The sequence below is a fragment of the Vidua macroura genome, chromosome 14 (assembly GCF_024509145.1).
Source record: "Vidua macroura isolate BioBank_ID:100142 chromosome 14, ASM2450914v1, whole genome shotgun sequence".
NCBI lineage: Eukaryota > Metazoa > Chordata > Aves > Passeriformes > Viduidae > Vidua > Vidua macroura.
In genome coordinates, this window is record NC_071584.1 from 15,889,383 (window position 1) to 15,909,568 (window position 20,186).

At 52.6% G+C, this 20,186-nt stretch overlaps 1 protein-coding gene across 2 annotated transcripts in view; it reads left to right on the forward strand.

The window, feature by feature from the left end:
• The first annotated feature begins 9,223 nt into the window (after positions 1-9,223).
• The window catches only part of EDA (ectodysplasin A), a 61,158-nt gene continuing 50,195 nt past the window's right edge, over positions 9,224-20,186 (forward strand). For both annotated transcript variants that reach the window (XM_053990614.1, XM_053990615.1), the window contains exon 1: positions 9,224-9,505. In XM_053990614.1, coding sequence (XP_053846589.1) covers positions 9,224-9,505 — 282 coding nt within the window. The remainder of the gene's footprint in view (positions 9,506-20,186) is intronic.

Here is a 20,186-nt window from a genome sequence, read left to right on the forward strand (position 1 = left end):
GGGGGCTGGTGGGGCACAGTGAGAGGGGCTGGGGTGATAATGAGGGCCCTGCACTTCCCCACTGTGGGCAGCAGGAAGGGGGGGTTCTGTCTCTCTGCCCTGCTCAGGTGAGACCACACCTGCAGAGCTGCCTCAAACTCTGGAACCCCAAAATCAGAAGGACCTGGAACTGCTGGAGCAAGTCTGGAGAAGGCCATGGAGCTGCTCCAAGGGAGCAGCTGGAAGAGCTGGGGGTGCTCACCTACAGAGGAGAAGGCTCCAGGGAGACCCCAGAGCCCCTCCCAGGGCCTAAAGGGGCTCCAGGAGAGCTGGAGAGGGACTGGGGGCAAGGGATGGAGGGACAGGACACAGGGAATGGCTTCCACTGCCAGAGGGCAGGGCTAGATGGGATATGGGGAAGGAATTCCTGGCTGTAAGGGTGAGGAGCTGCCACAGGCTGCCCAGAGAGGATAGAAGAGATGTTTGTCCCCCCAGACAGGAAAGCACCCACTGGAGGCTGTCCCCAGGGAGCTTCATGTTGTCCTGCTGCAGCCCATGTGATTCCCAGTTCCAGAGTGATTCCTCCTGGGTGTGCCTTAAACTGCCCCAGTTAGAGAGCTCTGGGCCCCAGCTGGGCTTTAGGGACTGCATAAAAGGGTCCTGGGCTGGTGACCAGCACTGGGTTGCAGCATCAGCCTTTTTGGGAGGGTGTTTGGGAGCTTTTCCTTTGGGGATGCTGCTTGCAAGATGTGTCCTGGCAATCCTGCTGCTATCTCTCATTCTCCTGGGTGCTTGGGGAGCAGTGATGCCACTCCTGAGCTCCCAGGGAAGGGTTTTGGTGGCCACGTGGTGCCCAAAATGCTGCAGCAGCTGCAAATCCACCCAGGAACGTGCTGATTCCCAAGGATTTGATTAGCAGGGATTTGAGTTAAGAGGATGTGAATTTTCATGGCTATAGGGCTGTGCACATCAAAGCTGGGAGGCAGCGTGGGGCCAGGGAGAAGTTTCTCAGCTGTAAATTTGCCTCGTGACTCCATAAAAATTGTGATGGGCAGCATGGAAAGAATTCTGCTGGAAAGAGCCTGGAAAATGCTGCACCCCCGAGAAAACAACACAAAGGGCTGCAGACCCAAATCAAAGTCCAGGCCTGGGAATGTTTTGAGGTGTGAGATGGGACACTCCAGATGCTGAAGTCCTGGGTGGGGTCTGGGTTTTGAACCTCAGCCCTTCTGGATGTGGATTAGGAATTCTTCTTTTATGTCTTTATTTATAGTTTAATAGATGGCACACCAGCTCCTGCTTTCTGGGTTATCAAAAAAGGAAATGGGCCATTTTCAAATGTGTATTTCTGAACAATTTCAGACCTCCTGCAGCTTCTCCATCCTCCCTGAGCAGAGGAGAACTTGGGATTCATGGAAATCCAGAAACAGGCTTCTAAAAATATGCTTGAGATCCTTGTTTTTCACACCAACATTTGACCATGGTAGATTAAGAATTCTGAAGAGAGGGTTCCTCCTCTCAGGAACGTAGTTTCAGGGTGTTTTCTACCTACCAGGAAACTCCAGGATGATTTTAGGCCTTTCCAAGTCTGGACATTCTGGATACATTCCAACTGGAGCTCCTGATGTTGGTGAGTTCTGCATTTATTTTTCTGGCATCAATCAGGTTTTTTTGGGTGTGTTTATGGCTTTTGTGACTTGACAATGTGATGCCACCTCAGCCAACAGATGAAAATCCTGGAGTGAGGAGTTGATGTTATTAATGATTGTCATTTTCCACATTTTTTGCCTGAAGGACTCCTTTGTTCTCTTCTTTTTGTCTCAAAATCTGTGTTAAGTAACAGCTTACAATTAATTTTTCATTCCAGCCCCCTTTGCCCCAACACAGCCTGGAGGGGCTGTGGAAGGTGGGTTTGTATGGATTTCCATGGATGCTGTGAGCCAGATGGGTTTTGATGGGTGATTTCTTTCTCCCTTGTTCTGCTTTTCCTGGTTTCTCCTTTGGATCATGGCCTTGGATCTGTTTTGGTACCTGAGGAACATCAAGGTTTCACTGTTGTATTTTCCCCACTGAAAAATCTGTGTCTTTATTAATTCAACTTTAATTGCAGTGAATTGATGGGCAAGAGGATTGGGTTTGCTGCCTCCACCTCCCTCTGGTTTCTTGCTTACCCTTCACACTCAGTGTCATCTTTCCAAGGGCTCGCATTCAGCTCAGATTTCTGCTCTCTGTGACCAGGGGCAGGACCCAAAGAATGGCTGGAGCTGTGTCAGGGCAGGTTCAGGCTGGATTTTAGGGAAAGGTTCTTCCCCCAGAGAGTGCTGGGCACTGGAAAGGCTCCCCTGGGAATGGGCACAGCCCCAAGGCTGCCAGAGCTGAGTTTGGACAACCTCCCGGGCACAGGGTGGGATTGTTGGGGTGTCTGTGCAGGGCTTGGACTGGATGATCCTGTGGGTCCTTTCCAGCTCAGGAAATCCTGGGATTCTGTGACTCTTCTTCCTCTAGCCTCAGCATCGTCCTACCACTCTCTTCTCTCCCTCAGCTGTGTTGCTTGATCTTGTCTCCAAAACTCGTTGAGTTTGGGGTTTTTTTATTAGAATTATTTGGGTTGGGATCTTTGGGTCATTTCTACCCCACTCTTGTTCCTTGCAGAATGGGTTCTGTCTCCCTCAAATCCCTTCTCTGGGCTCAGAGCCCAGCCCAGGTGAACAACCAGCCCCAGGTAAGCCCAGCACAGGCTTGGAGCAAATCCTCGCTGCCAGGAGATCCCCTGACATGTTTGTGCTCATAAACTTGTCAACATTAGGCTTTTTTGTCCCTCCTGGGGGAAATTACTGCTGTTCCTCACTCCATGTCAGCTCCCAAGCCGCGTTGGGAACGGTGCTAAAACCCCTGCTGTGGGTGAGGCTCCGGTGGGAGCTGTCACTACCTCGGGGTCAGGAAGCCAACGGGAACCTCTGTTCCATAAACTGTGAGTTTTTCATAAAAGCCTTTCTAATTTGTACCAAAGAGACTCCAGCACACCCTTGGGACTGGTAAAAATAATAATAGTTTGAGTGGTGGAAGACTGTGAATTTGAAACAGAAGGTTGTGAGATCCACGAGAATTACCCGAAACATCGACGTTGGACGTCAATTAATGTAATTTAGATATACAATGAGATAGCAAAGATTCCCACAAAGAACTGTCAGCTCTTACCTCTTCAGATCTCGGTGAGATAAAGCAGATGTTTCCATCCCATTGATCCAGAGGAATCGGCCCTTCCATCCGAGAGCGCGTTGCCTCCAATCGCCCGGGAATTGTTCCTCACCAAAATTAGAGGGTTTGCTATTTTTCAATCATTTTTTTTTATTCATTCTGAGATGAAATGCACATGTTCCTATCAGCAGGTTTAGCTTAGGAATGCTGCATTCCCAAAGCCAGGAGTCTTCTCATGGAAGAGAGGTGAAGGCAAATGGCACTCGGAGCTGGAGCTGTTCCCTCTGGAAAGGTCCCTCTGTAACACCCAATTTAATCTTTACTATTCCATCCCCAACAAATGGCTCCTGCCCCTTCCCAAATCCCCTCATCCAGGCTCACATGGAGTGCTTTATCCTGCCTTGATCTCACACGGGCTCTGCAGAGGAAATTGCTGCTTTAGGGCTGTGTTCTGGAGGATATTCTGTCTGAGCCTTGTGATCTTTCTCCTTGCTTAAATCCACAAGTGCTGGCATGCTGGGAAGAACAAACACGTGGGGTTTTCCTTCCCTGGTTATTGCTGTCATCTCACATTAACAATCCCAAGGCTGGAAATCGCTGAAATCCCAGGTCACCTGGAAACTAAGCCCCGGATGTGGGGTCCTGTAGCTGGATCAGGGCCTGGGCATGCAGTTTCCAATCACTGTGAGCAGAACAAGACACTTCCATATGTTCTCCTTATGACTGTTCCTGCTTTGATATGAATTCCTTGGATTTACCCTTTTTAAAGCCAGGGCTTCAGTTCTTAATGCTGGAGTCACCCTGCCTTACCCAAAATGCTTGAAAGTTTGAGTTTAGGCCAGAACTGAGCTTTGGAAAATGGTCTGGAGTGGCATGAAAACGGGTAATGGTTTCAACCTGACAGAGGGCAGAGTTAGATATAATTTTGGGAAGAATTTCTCCCCTGGCACAGGTTGCCCAGAGAAGCTGTGGCTGCCCCATCCCTGGAAGTGCCCAAGGCCAGCTTGGACAGGGCTTGGAGCACCCTGGGCTAGTGGAAGGTGTCCTTGCCCGTGAAAGGGGCTGGGATAGGATGAGTTTTAAGGTCCCTTCCCACCCAAACCATCCTGGGATTCTATACTGGGGCTGGAGCTGTGGCCCTGCTCCATCTGCAAAGGGTTTTAGTCGCTTTACATTTGTCTCTCTTAATGCAGAAATGGCATCTTTAGGCTGAAATTATTATCCAAGGAATTTACATCTCTAAAGAGAAAGAAGCAAAAGCCAAAGAGGCTGAAATGGGCACGTGGGCCACAAACCTGGGGCAGGGGATTTCCAGGAGCTCTCCTGTCAGAATTCCCCCTGCCTGGAGAGGACACCAGTGGTGGCACTGAGGTTCCAGTTTCCTATGCCCACAACATGGTACTTCTGTCAGTGGGAAGCTGTTCCTGTGTCCTGTCACTCCATCCCTTGCCCAAAGCCCCTTTCCAGCTCTCCTGGAGCCCCTTTAGGCATTGGAAGGGGCTCTCAGGGTGTGGCAAAGCTGCTGCAAACCCTTGTGCTGTGAGAGCAGTCATTGTTTAGGTGGGGAGGGCTCTGCTTGAGGAGTTTCCCACCTGGACAGGGTGTGGCTCTGTGGGGTGGAACCTTTTCCCCAAGGAGCCCCAAATCCAGAGCTGTGCCCCTGGAAAATCACAGAATCCACGATGTTGGAAAAGACCTCAGAGATCATTGAGTCCACCCTAGGACCCAACAAGACCGTGGCACCAGGAAGGCTGGAAAAATCCTTGCCAAGGGGCAGGGAGAGCAGCCCCCTCCCCATGGTCCCTGGTCAGGCTCAGCTTTAGGGTGCAGCTCCCTCCTTTCCCTTCTCCTCCTTTTCCCTGCCTTTTGGTGAGCAATCCGAGGGGCAGAGCGGGCTCTGGGCTCTCTGGCAGAGCATCTTTCATGTATCACGTCTGCTCCTCGAGGCACAGATCGTATCCTCTTTCCCTGGCACCAGCACAGCCCAAAAGTGGCACCCCCAGGACAATGCCTTGGCCGGCTCCGGCGCTGACCCGGGATGTGGGAGCCGAGGGGTCGGGATGAGGGGGCCAGGAGGCACCGGGGAGGTTGAAGAACGTGGTGTGGAATATCATTGTTCCAGCCAGGATGAGTAAGAGCACAGCTGAGCCTGGTCACCGACGGCACTGCCACGATTCCGGGGGAGGCAGGGGCTCGGAGACGGCTGCACAGTTGAAAATCAAGACAATGAGTCTATAAAAGTTTAAGAACTGAATAGATCCCGAACATTTGGTTCTCATTATCACCAAATAACATATAAATAAACATACAACAGAACCAAGAGCAGCATCTTCCTCACCCCCTCTGCAAGAAGTTGTGTTTAGGCTGAACTCGGCCTCCTTGGCCAAACCTCCTCCCGCGTGCTCCGGGATGGAATCGTGGGGCTGCCAGGCCTCATCTTCCTTCAAAACAGAGCAAAGCCTGATCCAGGCAGGAAAATGAGGTGTCAATGTGCTGCTGCTCCTTAAAAGTCAGCAGTGCAGGGGGAAATGTGAAAATAAGCCCAGCAAGAGTCAACACAGCTTTTTTCTTGTTGTTGTAAAAAGCCCATCCCACCGCCTGCCGTGGGCAGGGACACCTTCCTCTAGCCCAGGCTGCTCCAAGCTCCCTCCATCCTGGCCTTGGGCACCTGCAGGGATGGGGCAGCCACAGCTTCTCTGAGCAACTTAGTGTTCATTGTGAGAATTCATGGAGGAAGATGAGAGGGAGAGACGAATGATCAGAGACACTGTGATGTCCTGAGAGGGGAAAATCTTGGAAGAGTCCCTGGCAGAGCTAGGAAAAAAAGCCATGAATGTGATTCCTTAGAAAAGCAAGATGTACTAAGATGAAAATATTGCTCAATCCCTGCCCCTATGGAAGCAGTTGGATGCAGTTACCTTTCCTGCATGGACAGAGCTCACAGTTACTGAAAAAAACAGCCCTAAGCAAAGCAGATTGTAATGGAACATCTTAGATCTCACTGAGGAAAGGAATTGAGACTGCAGTGCTGGATGGAGGCTCCATAAAATCAGGATTCTCCTTCCTAAGGGCCTGTAAATGCCTGTGGATGTGCAGTTGGAGTGCCAGGATTTCAGGTTTTAGGAGACTTTATTGTACTCATGTTGTTGAGAACATCACTGAGAGAGCAATGGATGGCTTTCCTCAAAAGAAAGTCAGGAATTCCAAAGCTTTTAGGTCACACATGTTAAACTGACTCTGCAGCCGCTGCAGGAATTGCAGCTGCTGCCAAAATGTAAATGGGAAATGGGCTCAAAGCTGCTTTACATCACTCAAAGATTCCCTGATCTGTGGAATTCACTTGGAGAGGGGCACTCAGACCTGCCACCTGTGCTGTGCAGAGCTGTGCCCATTCCAAAGGGAAGGGAGATCTCCCGAGCTACAGCAGCTTCCTCCCACCTGTGGTTAAATCCTGCTGGGACGGGAAGGCAATGCTGGAAAAAACCCAGCAAGTTTGGGAATCAAGAGAAAAAGTCATTCCAGACATGTCCTCTGTGTGTTCTCCTCCTCTGCAGCCTCTGCCCACCCTCCCCAGGACCCTCTCAACTGCTCTTTATTTTCCCATCCAGAACATCAGGGATCCCTGTCCCTTCTGCATCTTCCCCACCCTCTGGCTCCTGCTTCTCCTGGACCAGGAGTTGGAGCACAGGCAGGATTCAAAAAACAACTTAAACCTTAAACAAACAAACCTTAGCTTAAACTTTAAGCAAAAACCATGAATGAGGTTCTTCATCCATGTAATGAAGTTCTTCAGGGATGGCAGAGGAAGAGGAGGGAATGCTCAGAACAAGAGGAATTAAAAGAAAATCCTGGAGAAACTGGAACCATGGGCTGTGGGTTCAACCGGTCGTTGTGAGGATCCCATTTACTAATTATGTATTAATTCCATCATCACATGGGATTCCTTTTTATTTAGTGGGATGCTGGTCAGATCTAAGAGGCAGAAATCCCTCAGTCTGAGGATTTGGCCTAAATCCCTGATGAGATCAAGGCAGGAATGGAGAGCTCACACCTTTCCCTCTGACCCAGCCCCAGGCTGACCTGACCTCTAAAATTCACCTTCAAAGTAACCTAAATGACTCTGGAAAATGGGATGAGGCTGCTGCAAGTGTGGGTAGGTCCATGTAGGATTGGGGTTGGGATTTTCATCTTGAAAACCAGGATTCTGGTGGTCCAGGAGTTGGTCTTGATGATCCCTGCGGGTCCCTTCTAACTCAGGATATTCTGTGATTCTATGAAAACCAGTAACAACACTAAGCACTCAAATAATTGTAAATGTTCCTAAAATAATTGCAGGGGTTTGAACAGAGGGTTCATTTGTGTTTATTTGCTTTTTGCTCCTCCGTTGTTGGGGTTGGCAGTGCTTGATGCTTCCAGTTTTGCTCTTCCCAGATATTAGGGAAACATTTCTTCCTTACATGAAAACAGAGACTCTCATGGAATTTCATGTCTGTGACACAGGACTTATAGGAAAAAAAAAAAAAAACCTACTGCAGGAAAACAAGGCCAGGAAGGGCTGGAAAAGGTCGTCCTCCTCCCCAAAGGCAGGACAAGGCCACCATGGGATTCTTTCTGGCTGTGATCTGGGGCATGAAGACCCCACAAATTCTCAGACGATGTGTTCCAGGACTTGGAAGGGTTTCTCATGGAAGGGACAGCCTCGTGGGAAACTCACCCTGCCCCCAGGTCTGGGAGCACAGACCTGGCCCGGGACCACCCAGCTCTCGGAGCCCACCCAGGGGGGCTCAGCAGGACCCATGGCAGGGGTGTGCTGGTGACAGCCCTTGGTGCTGGCCCTTCCTGGAGATCTGGGGCTGGCTCTGACATCTCCCAGCACTGCTGACCCGCTCTGCATCGTGTGATCCTCCAAAACCAGCTGTGAATCCTCCTCTGCAGTGCCACCTCCTCTGCGGCCATTAACACCTCGTATTTAATCCCTCTTTTCCTTTTACTTTTCCAAATCACATCCTATTCTCTTCAGGCCACCTCTCGGGTTTGTTCAGAGCATCTCTAATTTCTCAATTCAAATTTCCTGGCAGCCTGTGAGCATCACACAGCACCTTAATCATCTCATTATCCCTCTCGTTATCAATTAAAACCCCTGATTGGAAATAGAACCAGCACAGGCTTTGCCAACTCCTTTCGATGAGCTTTAAGGTCCTTCCAAACCAAACCAGGTGTGATTTGATTCCACGCTTCCCTCTCCAAATCTGCTCCTCTCCCTGGTTCACTTTTTCCCAGGCTGTTTCCCAGCTTCCATTAGTCTCCAGCAGTGGCAATCAACCTTTAAAAAGCTGGAGAAAGCAGCGACAGCTGTCTCGAAACACTCACACACCCCTGGGCACCCGGTGCTCGGCCATGTCCCCCGGCAGAGCGGTGACAACGCTGCCCCTGCCCGGGGATCGCTGGCGTTTGGTGCCTGCTCCCAGGAATCCTCCGCCGGCTGCGGAGACAACGACTGCCGGGACTGCGGTCACCGGGGCCGGGATCGGGCCCATCCATACCGGGATTGGGATCGGGATGGGAATGTCGGCCGGGACCGGGACTTGGATCGGGATCGGGATCGGGACTGGGCCCTCCTGAACCGCGCTGGGCACGGGCCCAGCCATCACCGCGCGTGTCCGTCCCGGGACAGGCACAGGGACAGGGATAAAGGATCGGGATCGGGATCGGGATCGGGCTCGCAGCGGGGCGCGGCTCCAGCCCGATCTGACCCCGCCCTCTAATTTGCATAACCCCACCCCACAGCGTCGCCGCTGCTGCCCAGGCTCCGCCCCTTCCCTGCCCAGGCCCCGCCCCCCGGCCGGACGCTGAGGCGGTGCTGCCCCAGCCTAGCCCCGCCCCTCCCCGCCGCGCCCCGCCCCGCCGGCGGCCCGGCCCCGCCCCCCGGGCTCGGCCCCGCCCCCTGGCGGGGCGCTGGCGGCCCGGCCGCGCAGCCCGCGGTGCCCGGCGCGCCCCGGGAGCAGCAGCGCTGGGGCCGCTCCGCGCCGCTCCGCCCGAGCGCACCATGGGCGCGGAGCGCAGGGCGGCGGCGCCGGCTCCCCGCGGCTGCGCCTGCGGCGGCGGCGGCGGCGGCAGCTGGCGGCTCTTCCTCGGCTTCTTCGCGCTGTCGCTGGCGCTGCACGTCCTGACGCTGGGCTGTTACCTGGAGCTGCGCTCCGAGCTCCGCCGCGACCGCGGCCCGCAGCCCGCGGCCCCGCCGCGCCGGGACGGGACGGCGGCAGCGCCCGGAGCCCCGGCCGGGGGCCGCCCACAGCGCGCGGCCGAGGGCGCGGAGCGGCGCCAGCAGGTGGGTCCGGCCGGGGGCGGGGGGACCGCGGGGGCTCCGCGCTGCTCGGGGCCATCCCCCGGCTCCATCCCCGCGCTCGGGTGCCGCGCCCCGGGGCGCTTCGGAACGGCCCCTCGGGGGAGTTTGGTGGGAAAAGTGGGGAAAAGCCCCGAACTCGCGGTGCGGGGGTGAAGTGCGGGGGGAGCTCGTCTGGGCTGGGGGTGACGGGCTGCGGGGCCGCCTGCGTTCCACCTGCTGCTCGCCGTCTCCTTGTCGCGACGGACCCGCCGTGTGTGCCGATAGCGCAACCTTGGCCGGGGGCGGCGGCTCTGCCCCGGCCCTTGCGGGGTCCCCCGGGGCGCGGGGTGCTGCTGCCGGGGAGCCCCGCACGGCTCGGCCCCGCACCCGCCGTGCGCGCTGGGTCCCGGTCCCGCACGGCCTCGGCTCGCTCCCCTCGCTCCTCCTGCGCTGTGTTCGTGATTCCGCTTCTGCCCCAGCCCAGGTGCATCGTCTTTTGGGTGATGCCTCGGTGTTCCCCCGCGGCAGCTGCTCAGCCTGTGCAGGACAGGTGGGCAGCAGCCTCCCGGTTGTCCCCGCCGGTGTCCCCAGCCCTTGCGGGGGTCGCCTGTCCCGAGAGCCTCTGGGAGAGCCGGAGCGGAGCTGGGGCCTCTGCTCGCAAACTTAGCTCATTTTTTCCAGGCACGAAACCTCGCTGCGAGCAGGATAAGCTGGAGGAAGGAGTTTCCTCCCCTCCGAGCCTCCCGAGCGGATGGCCCGCTCCCCCAAGGTGCCGGGTGGCTTTGCCGCGGAGTCTCAGCGGGGTTTCGGGGGAGATGCCAAGCCCTGCCTCGGCACCCCGGCGGTCCTCGCCCTGCTGGTTATCAGTGTGTGGGGGGAAGGACAAAAATAGCTTTGATAAAGCGGCGAGTTTGGAACTCTTCCTCCCACTTGGCAGCGGGAGCCGTTCCGCCGCGCCGGCCTCGGCTGCCCCCGGGAAAGCCGGGCTTGCGCTTCCTTCGCTGCCCGGATCCCGCAGCTTCCCATGATAAATCCAAGTCCAGCGTTGAACCGGAGGGAAGCCGAGCTCCCGGGTCATCGCTCTGCCCTCGCTGCCCCTCGAGCAGTGTCAACACAGAGCGAGCCGGAGCGGTTTGATGTCGTGCTGGGATTCCTGGGTTGCCTTGGAATAGCGCGCGGCTGGAGTGCCTTTCGTGTTATCGTGCTGGATCTGTTTAGTCTTTCGAGCTCTTCTTTCCAGCGAGCGTATAATGAAATACCAGGGCAAATACTTGAGGCATTCATAAATTACAGCGTTAGATAATTTGTCTCTGGATGCGGACGGAGCTCCGAACGTCGCTCGCTGCAGCTGACGGACTCCAGATAAGGTAACGCTAATTATTTATTTCTTTATTCTACATCTGGCCTGTCAGGCTTGAGATGAAATATTCTTTGGGGCACATTGAAGCAGTTGGGTTGGAGAGAAAGGTTGCTGGTAGTAGGGACATGGGGAAGGAAGGCTGAGCGTCCCGAGCTGCTCTGGCTGCTGTGACAATGTGCGATTAATGGGATTTGTAGTGGTGCTGCTCACCCTTTCTCACTGATTTTTCTGCCTTGCAGATAAAAACAAGCACTTTGGGTGTCCTGGGGTGCTGTGAGTGCATCCCTTCAGTGATTAAAGCAGTGAAATGAGGGGTTTGCAAACAGCTTTATTTAGAAAGTTATTGTCCACCTTTGGGGTACGTGTGGGGCTCCCAGCAGCCCTTCTAAGCTGTGCTGCTGATAAGCTCAGTGTGATCCCATCCATGTGATGCTTGCATAAATTGGGCTGAAATTACTAAATAATTTATTCAAGAGTAGTGATCAATGACATTTCTCTCCTCAAGACCATGGTCAGAGTTCATTTGGGGGGGACCAATGACCGCAGAGCTGTGAGCCCTCAAATGTCCTTCAGCTGCTGAGGTGTCCTCAGCGGAGAGGCTGAGTGCTGTGTGTGTTGTGATTGTACAAACTGATTTAAACCCAAAAGACACCCCCCCTTCCTGACCCTTTTTTCTTTATTTTTAAATTATTTTATTTCCCCCCTCCCTTCCTGACCTGAGGCAGGAGGAAGAGGAGCGTGGGGGGAAGGACGGGGAGCGATGGTCAGCGCTGAGATTTTGGCTGAAACCTCACCTGGCCGCGTGCCAGAAATGACCTCATGACAGGAGTGAGATTTGGCAGCTCGATAACGCCCCGCTTCCCTATCTCACAGGGTATCCAAATATGTAACTCATTTGGGATAGAAGGGCAGATTTTCATGGCAGAGGTTGAGGCATTGTAGTTCCACATCTTTGTCCCAGAACCCGCCGGGTGTTGCATCACCGCGTTGGCTGCGAGATGAGGAGTTTGTTAGAGCTGCTTTAATTCATTGACTCTTCAGTGGCTCGGAGGTGTGAGAGAGGCTTTGGGGAGTGGTGCAGCCTTGGCTGGTGGTATAAAATCCAAATGTTCCCTCTGGATGGGTGTGCTGTGGGATGGGAGAGGGATTCTGTCAGGCGGGCTCTGCTCCTGGAGATCCACATCAGGGCACTGTCTCCCTTTAGAGGATTTTGTGCCTAAATTAAATTGTATTTTCCTGTCAAAAAGTCATCCTTGCAATATCTGAGCTGCACAGAGCATCATTCCCATGCTTTTCCTCCAACCAAATCAATGTCCTGCTACATTTCTGCCAAAACTTGTTTTTTGGCCAATGCTGGTGACATGTATGCCCTGAGAGTGTCCCAAAATGGGGATAAAAACTGCCAAAGCCTGGGAATGGGATCAAAAGCCATCAGTTTTGTTGAACTAACTGTGGAGGTGCTTGCAGCTGGTGGGGGGAGGGAAGGGAGGTGCTGAGTCATCCAAAAAAATGTGCTGAGCAGCATTTTGCTTACTGGCATTTCACCTTCCAGGTGCCAAGGTGTCTGATCTCAGTCTCCACTTCTCACCTTTTTAACAAGGGATGTTCCTGCTTTGGAGCAGTGCCCACATCGGTATTCCTGATCCTTGGCGTTGCCTACTTTGGGTTGGAAGGGACCTTCATGCTCATCTCATTCCACCCCCTGTGACAGGCAGGGACACCTTCCACTAGCCCAGGCTGCTCCAAGCCCTGTCCAAGCTGGCCTTGGACACTTCCAGAGATCCAGGGGCAGCCACAGCTTCTCTGGGCACCTGTGCCACAGCCTCCCCACCCTCACAGGGAGGAATATCTTCCTTTCTTTTCCCTCACCGGTGTGAAATTGCAGGTTTTTTTCCCTTTTTTTGTTAATTCTGGCTCCAGAGTAAGAGGCAGCTCTTGGTGTGGCTGGCACAAAGGCTCTAAAGGTGTGGAAGCCGCTCCAGAGGCTTCTCCCACCCTGAGCATACCTGTAGCTCATCCATGCATTTTCATCCCCGTGTCTGGCTCCTGCATCCCAGCTGAAACCTGCCCAACGTGCTGAAAGCTTTGAGCAGAGCTCCTGTTGGGAATGCTTCTCCAGCTTCCTCTGGAAGCAACCTCAGCACGGGTCCTGTGGGCTCAGACCTTTAAATCCCTGCTCAGGGCCTGTGTGTTGGGATTTCATGGCTCTGAGCCCGGGGAAAGGCTGGGTGTGTGCAGAGGGAAGAGGGTGATTAGGGATGTGCCCTCACAGTGGGTTTTCCCTCAGATTCCACTTTGTGGTCCTGGTTGCAGCTGGAAGAAGCTCTCAGAGGTCAATAAGAGGAGCCTGCAGAGCTCCGTGGCAGATGTCAGGCTCTGGTTACCTTCATTCACAACTCAAATTCTTGTATTATTCCTGCTGCTGTGCCTATGAATATTCCATGCAAAATCTGGCCTGAATCCAGAACTCCTCCTGTTGAGATGCTGCAGGGTGGCAGGAGCGTGGCAGTGGCTGTGGGATGTGTTGCATCCTTTGGGAAATTAAATACAGTGTGAGCTCTTCCCGAGGGCTGTGGGGTGAATTCCTGTGTGAGGAGAAACCTTTGGCTGTGTGGGAACAGCCTGGCTGGTCCTTGGGAATTGTGGGCTCACAGAAGGCTTTGGGGTGGAAGGGACCTCTCAAGGCCATCGAGTCCAATCTCTCTGCCGCAGGCAGGGACACCTTCAACTCCATCAGAACCTTCCCAAAGTCCTTATTCCCAGACTTATGGGGCTGCAAAGGTTCCTTTCCTTCTGTCCCCCCCTGGCCTCCTCCATGGCTGAGCTGGGGTTTCATCTTCTATTTTCTGCTCATTCCATGAAGGAGAAAAACTGTGACTTTGTGTGAGGATCTGGACGTTTTATCAGCATTTATTGAGTTCCTTGATGGAGAATATTGTTGCCAGAGTAAGTGTTTGACTGACCTGTGACCAAATTGCAGGGTTTTTCCACAATTTTTTGATGAGCTCCCTGGCAAATCCTTCAACTTGGGTTTTTAACAACTTTCAGTGACATTCCAAAGTTATCTTCCCCTTAACCCCAGAGTAAATAGTGCTGTATCAACCCCATATTATTTTAACCTTTTAACATTATTTTTCTTACCACATAATAACATAAATCTTCCTTGCTCTCCCATACACATGTAGTGTCTTGTAATGCTAATTAAACTGCACACCAGCCTAATTTTGCTCTCAGACTAATCCAATATATTTTTCTTGACTGGAAGCCAAACCCTGAGAGTTTCAGAGCATGCGGAGCTCTCATTCCAGTCTTATTATATGTTAATGGCTTTATATTTTAATATCTTTCAACACTTGGGGAGGATGTTATTTTTAGAGGTGTCTGGCTGCAGAAGGTACGGGTCTGTGAGGGGTTTGGGGGATGTGGGGCACTGAGTAAACTCCGTGCAGTCAGTAAGTGGGAAGTGTGTCCCTGAAGAGTTGTGATCTGTCAGGATCCATTGTGCACAAGCATGGAATCACTGGGAGGTTTGATGTGATTTTACCGTGGTTTAGTGGGAGATTTGGCTGCAGTTTTACCGTGGTTTAGTGGGAGATTTGGCTGCAGTTTTACCGTGGCTAAGTGCCTTTATGGGGCGGTTTCAGTGGTAAGTGAGCTCTCGTTAAACTCTGGGTTTGTGTGCTAATGGTGCCGATGCCAGTCGGGCCTGGATGCTACTACAGCAGGAATAATCACTCCCAGATGGGTGTGGATGGAAACGAGCTCTTTCCCTAAGCCCAAATGAAACGCTGTTATAAGTGCAAACTCCTAATAATGCAGGACCCTATTGATGTGGTGCCAGCCCTATAACACCTTCCAAATGGAATTGCCAGCATCCTCCTGCCTGGCTGCACCTCAGCTCTGGGGATGGAGCTGAGATGCTCTCCTTGGGGGTGGCTCTTGCAGTGGAATCCCGAAATCTGCTGAATTGGAAGGATCCCATCAGGATCGGGGTTCACTGCGTGGCGTGGGGTTGATTTGTGTGGCTTTGCAGCTGTGGGTAGTGCGTGACACGAGGTGGCATCGTGTGGTGAGGGTTTGTGTCCTTGCTGTGAGGGTCTGTGTCCTTGAGGAGGGTTTGTGTGGTGTGGGGAGGGTCTGTGTCCCATGATGTGAAGGTCCGTGTCCATGGGGAGGGTCTGGGTTCTGTGGTGTGAGGGTCCATGTCCACAGGGAGGGTCTGGGTTCTGTGGTGTGAGGGTCCATGTCCATGGGGAGGGTCTGGGTTCTGTGGTGTGAGGGTCCATGTCCATGGGGAGGGTCTGGGTTCTGTGGTGTGAGGGTCCATGTCCATGGGGAGGGCCTGTGTCCCATGGTGTGAGGGTCCATGTCGAGGGTCCATGTCCATGGTGTGAGGGTCCATGTCCATGGGGAGGGCCTGTGTGCCATGGTGTGAGGGTCCATGTCCATGGGGAGGGCCTGTGTCCCATGGTGTGAGGGTCCATGTCCATGGGGAGGGTCCACGTTCGGTGGCGTTGCCATGGTGGGAGCCGCTGGCTCGGTGGCTTTGTGGCAGCGGCTGTTGTGTGCCCTGGAGGACAGGGCAGGGGTTGTTTGTGCTGTGTGGGGCTGTGATCACTGCGTGGTGTGGCAGGACAGTGGCCACGATGGCTGGAAGCTGCCGGACACTCCCAGGAGGGAGGAGGAGAGGCCTGGGGAAGAGTTGCCTCCTGCCAGAGCTGCCTCTTGCGCGGCCCTTGGGAGCTCAGAGCCCTCCTGGCTCCTCCTGGGCAGTGCCGGTGCCCCAGGGGTTAAATCCCATCGCTGTGTGACAGCAGGGTTAAATCCCGTGCCAGGCCAGCGGGGTGCTGTCCCTGAGTGCTGCCTTTGTCCTTTAATCCCTCTTTGCAATTCCTGTCACCTCTGGGCTTTCAGCCTCTCCCGAGGCACAAAGCACCGGGAGGGGGGAGACGGGGAAGGTGTTCCCTGAGCTGGGCTGGAAGTCAAATCCACCTGGGAGCAGGTACGGGCTCTGTGGTTGTGAATTATCTGCAGGTGGGAGGGTTGGGGAGATGCTGTGTCAGACAGACCCCACTGTGCTGCTCAATCCCAGAATCCCAGCGTGGTTTGGGTGGGAAGGGACCTTAAAGCTCATCCCATTCCATTCCACTGTCCCAGATTGCTCCAGCCTGCTCTTGGGCACTTCCAGGGATGGGGCAGCCACAGCTTCTCGGGGTATCTTCCCAGTTGTCTCTTCTCCCTTTTCCAATTCTTGCTTTAACTGGATAATTCTGGCATTCCTTCCCTGAGAGTTGAGAAGATCGGAGTGCCCAGTCCAGAAAAAAAAAATAAATTCAAATATTTTCATCTCATTCTTATTTGATAATAATAATATTTATATTTTCTAATAATAACTAAATATTTGAATTCATCCTTATATTTGCTGATCCATGAGGTGGCAGCAGCTTTCCCCAGGTTTCCCAGGGGGATGTGGGGCAGGCACTAAATGGCCTAAACAGACCTTTGTGATCCTTCCAGTTTTCCCCATGTGCCAGGCTCAGTGAAATTAATCCAGGAAATCATTTCAGAGCAATTATTTCCTTCAACTTTGCAAACAAGTTGCTGGGCTACTGGTTCCCTTAACCAGCACTTTATTCTAATTTTCCCATGGGATGGGAAAATAGGATAAGGCATTTAAAACTGACAGCTGGAACTATTGCCAGCCCAAGAGGATGGAACAGCTCAGATTGAAAAATCAGGGGTTTATTTTAATTTTTTACTGCAGTTGCTGCTGTTCCTGGGGCTGCAGGAAGGCTCTGCCTGGAAAACTTGAATTCTTATGTTTTCCCATAAAACATAACCTCTGACAGAAAAATGGGATCAGACGAGGAATTGCTGGATGTGCAGCTGATGGAGGTGCATTTCCAGAGCAGGAGAGCAGGATGAAGAGAATAGTTGGGTTTTCTACTGCAGCTGTTTGTATCTTTTGGGTGATAATGAACTCAATGAGTAGCTGGCTGCCTTGGGGCTGTGGATGGGCTTGTTGGTGCTTGCTCTGTCTGTCTGGGGTGTTAACTCTTGCTGGGAAGAGGGGAAATCCCATCCAAAGGTGAGGGAAGCCCATCAGGAATTACCTCCACGTGCCCTCGGAGTAAATTCTGGCAGACTTCTAAGGTCAAAAGGGGATTTCTTTTTTTCTAGAGGGGCAGGAAGGCAAAGTTTAAAGCTGGTAATTGTCCATTTTAAAGGAATATTAGGTCTTCTTTTGAGCAATATCTTTATTGCCAACTTGGGGTTTTCTCCTGTTGTTGACAGGAGCTGTTTTGGCTCAGAACACGGCTCCTGCAGAGATTCCTGGACTGTGCAGGACTTGATGGTGAAAGGACAAGGGGGGTGATGGCTTTAAACTAAGAGGGTTGTTTTAGATTGGATATTGGGAAGGAATTCTTCCCTGTGAGGGAGGTGAGGCCCTGGCACAGATTCTGTGGCAGTTCCATCCCTGGAAGTGCCCAAGGCCAGGTTGGACAGGGCTTGCAGCAGCCTGGGATAGTGGAAGATGTCCCTGCCCATGGAAGGGGGTGGAATGGGATGGGCTTTAAGGTCCCTTCCCACCCAAACCATTCTGTTCTTCATTCTCTGGAAAGGGAATGTGTGCAGGACAAGTCCTTGAACTGAAGGCTTCAGCTGAGCCTTGGGAGCTCAGCACTAATCCTGGCTCAGCTGAGCTTGGCCCTGTGTCTGGTGAGATGCTAAAACCAAGAGAAAAACTCAAACTTTTGCTGACAGGGTGGATTTTGCTTAGGAGATGGGAGAGCCTGCACGCTCAGCACCTGCAGGAATGCTGCCTGGCGTGATCCCTGCATCCCCTGCATGGAATCCAGCACTCCAGGCTTGGTCCAATGCATCTCCCCTGTGTCCCCAGGGGCTGGTTCTTATTTTGGGCTCAGCAGCAGAGAGGCAGGAGAATCTCTGTGCCACTGCCCGGGATGCTGGGAGCCAGCACATTCTGAATAAAAGCAGGATTTGACTTCGAGCACAGGTGCTGGGCAGGTCGTTCACACTCCCCTGTGTGGCTGCAGGGCTTGGACAATTCCAGATGTGCTGTGTCTGTGTCCTGGCTGGGATGGAGCTGCAGGAGGAGCTCTGGGAAGTTGAGGTCTTCAAGTGTTAAATCCCAAGCGCTGCTCCTGCCGGCTCAGCTCCGATCCCGGCGTCTGGCGCGCGTTTCCAACAACAGCCTGGGTTTGCCAAGGAAAATGACGCTGGATGCAGCAAGGAGCTGTCAACTCTTTCCTCCCTACGCTGCCGGGCAGCTTTTCTCCTGCTTTCTGGAATAACTGGGCTCTTGGGAAGTGATATGGCATTTGGGGTTCTCAGTGATGCTTTCAGCCCCTTCCCTCCATCCTCGCCCCACTCCAGACAGCAGCACCTCACACGAGGGCTGTGGGGTCCCTCTGCAATCCCGTTGCTGAGGTGAAGGGCTGAGGGTCACATTAAGTTGTGATTAACTCAAATTCTTCTTCTCTGGTACCTAAATGTTGGACCCAGGGAGATTTTGGCTGAAACATTAAAGAACTTGTTCCTAAAAGAGGCTTTCTGAGCCTGGTTTTGTGCAGATGGGTTCAGGAGAAGACCCCCAGGGATCCCTGGGCTGGTGTACCCCCTACTCACTGACCATGGGCTTCTCTATTGGGTTCTTCTGACTCAAAATTCTTTTTTTCCCCATCTCTGAAGGTGCAGAAACCCCAATTTATAAATGATGATCCTGCTAAAAGGGTTCATGGGGTGTTTGGGGCAGCTACCCTTCAGTCAGATCCCTGTGAGGATCCCGTGTGGCTTCAAACTGGATCAGGTGCTGAAGGAGTTAAAAATTCCTGCTGTTGGTGCACATGAGCAGGGCCAGGTATCTCCCAGGGGATCCAAGTTTGCTTTCTGAAATCTGGCAAATAGCAAAAATTTTGATGTCTGTGAACAGCAATCACACCCCGAGGCGGTGACGGCTGACAGGGAAGGGCTCCTGACATATTTACCGAACAATTTTCTTATCATGAAGTGCTCAAAAAGCCCAAACCTGGAGAACAATAGCAACAAAAACCCCACTGCAGGGTTTGTCAGCAGATGCAGTTTGGAGATAACAAATGATTTTTGCTTTTTGTTTGACTTCTTGGCATTTAGGGGTTAATTGGAGCGAGGCCAAATGTGGTGAGATAGTGCCTGAATCAGAGTTTTAAAAACCCTGGGATTGGAAGGGTTTTAACTTCTAACTTCTGTGAGGCTTTTAGAGGCTGGTGAAGAAGTGGAAACTTCTTAGAAACAACTAAAGGAGAACATTTGGGCTGGGCAGTAAAAATTGGCTTTGGAAGGGGCAGCCCTTCCTGAGACCCCAAAAGTCATCTCAGCCCAGCTGGGCTTCCCCTTCTGCTGGGAATTGGTCTGAACTATTACTAAAGGGGAATTAAATGGCAATAAATGTTTCTGTGAGGGTGTTGTGTCATGTGTTCATCCACCAATCCCTCTGTCCTGGTTGTGTGTGTTTGGAGAGTAAAGCAAAACTGCATTTGTGAGAAACAGGGGGACTTTGACATGAAAAATTGGGAATAAAGTTGTAAAGTTGGTCCTGATCCAGCTGCTCCCTTTGATTTCACTTTGATATAGAAAGGCACTGGCCTGAAACTGGTCCAGAGGGTGTCTAGGATGCTCTGTGAACTCTGGCATGAGGAATTCTGAGCAATAAAGCTTTGGAAGTGTGGCCTTGGAGGGCTATTGTGGAAGGAAGGGCATAAGAAACATGACACTGGGATTGTGATTCCTGGCAGGAATGCTTTGCAATGGGGAAATTTCAGTTTGGTTTGTGTTGCTTACATGCCTTTCTTCTCGCTGAAGGGCAAATGACAGTGTCAGCATTAAATGTGAGGAGCTGACATCTTCCCATGAAATATGCCTGACGTCCCCAGAACAGAGCTGGAATTATTGCTGCTCCAGAAATCCGCCTTCCCTGGATTTTACTTTTGGTCTTACCCCGAAAGGGACCCGACTGAAATGTTCCTGCTGATAAAGAGGTTGGTTGTGGAGGGAATTGTGCTCCAGGGAGAGGTCTGAGAGCAGGAGGAGCCGTGGCTGAGCTGGATGTCCCCGTGTCCCTTTTGGCCCCGGGGCTCTCGTGTCGGGGGACGTGTCAGCCTGACGGGCGCCTGAGATGGAACAAAACCCAGGGCGATTGCTTGGATGTTTGGGGTTTTTTTTAAGGCCACTTCTCTGGGTTTGAAGATCTTGAACTTCTCTGGGGAAAATTTATGGCGGTTTAGAGATGGAAGAGATTGGCCATGTTCTCTGTGATGCCCTGTT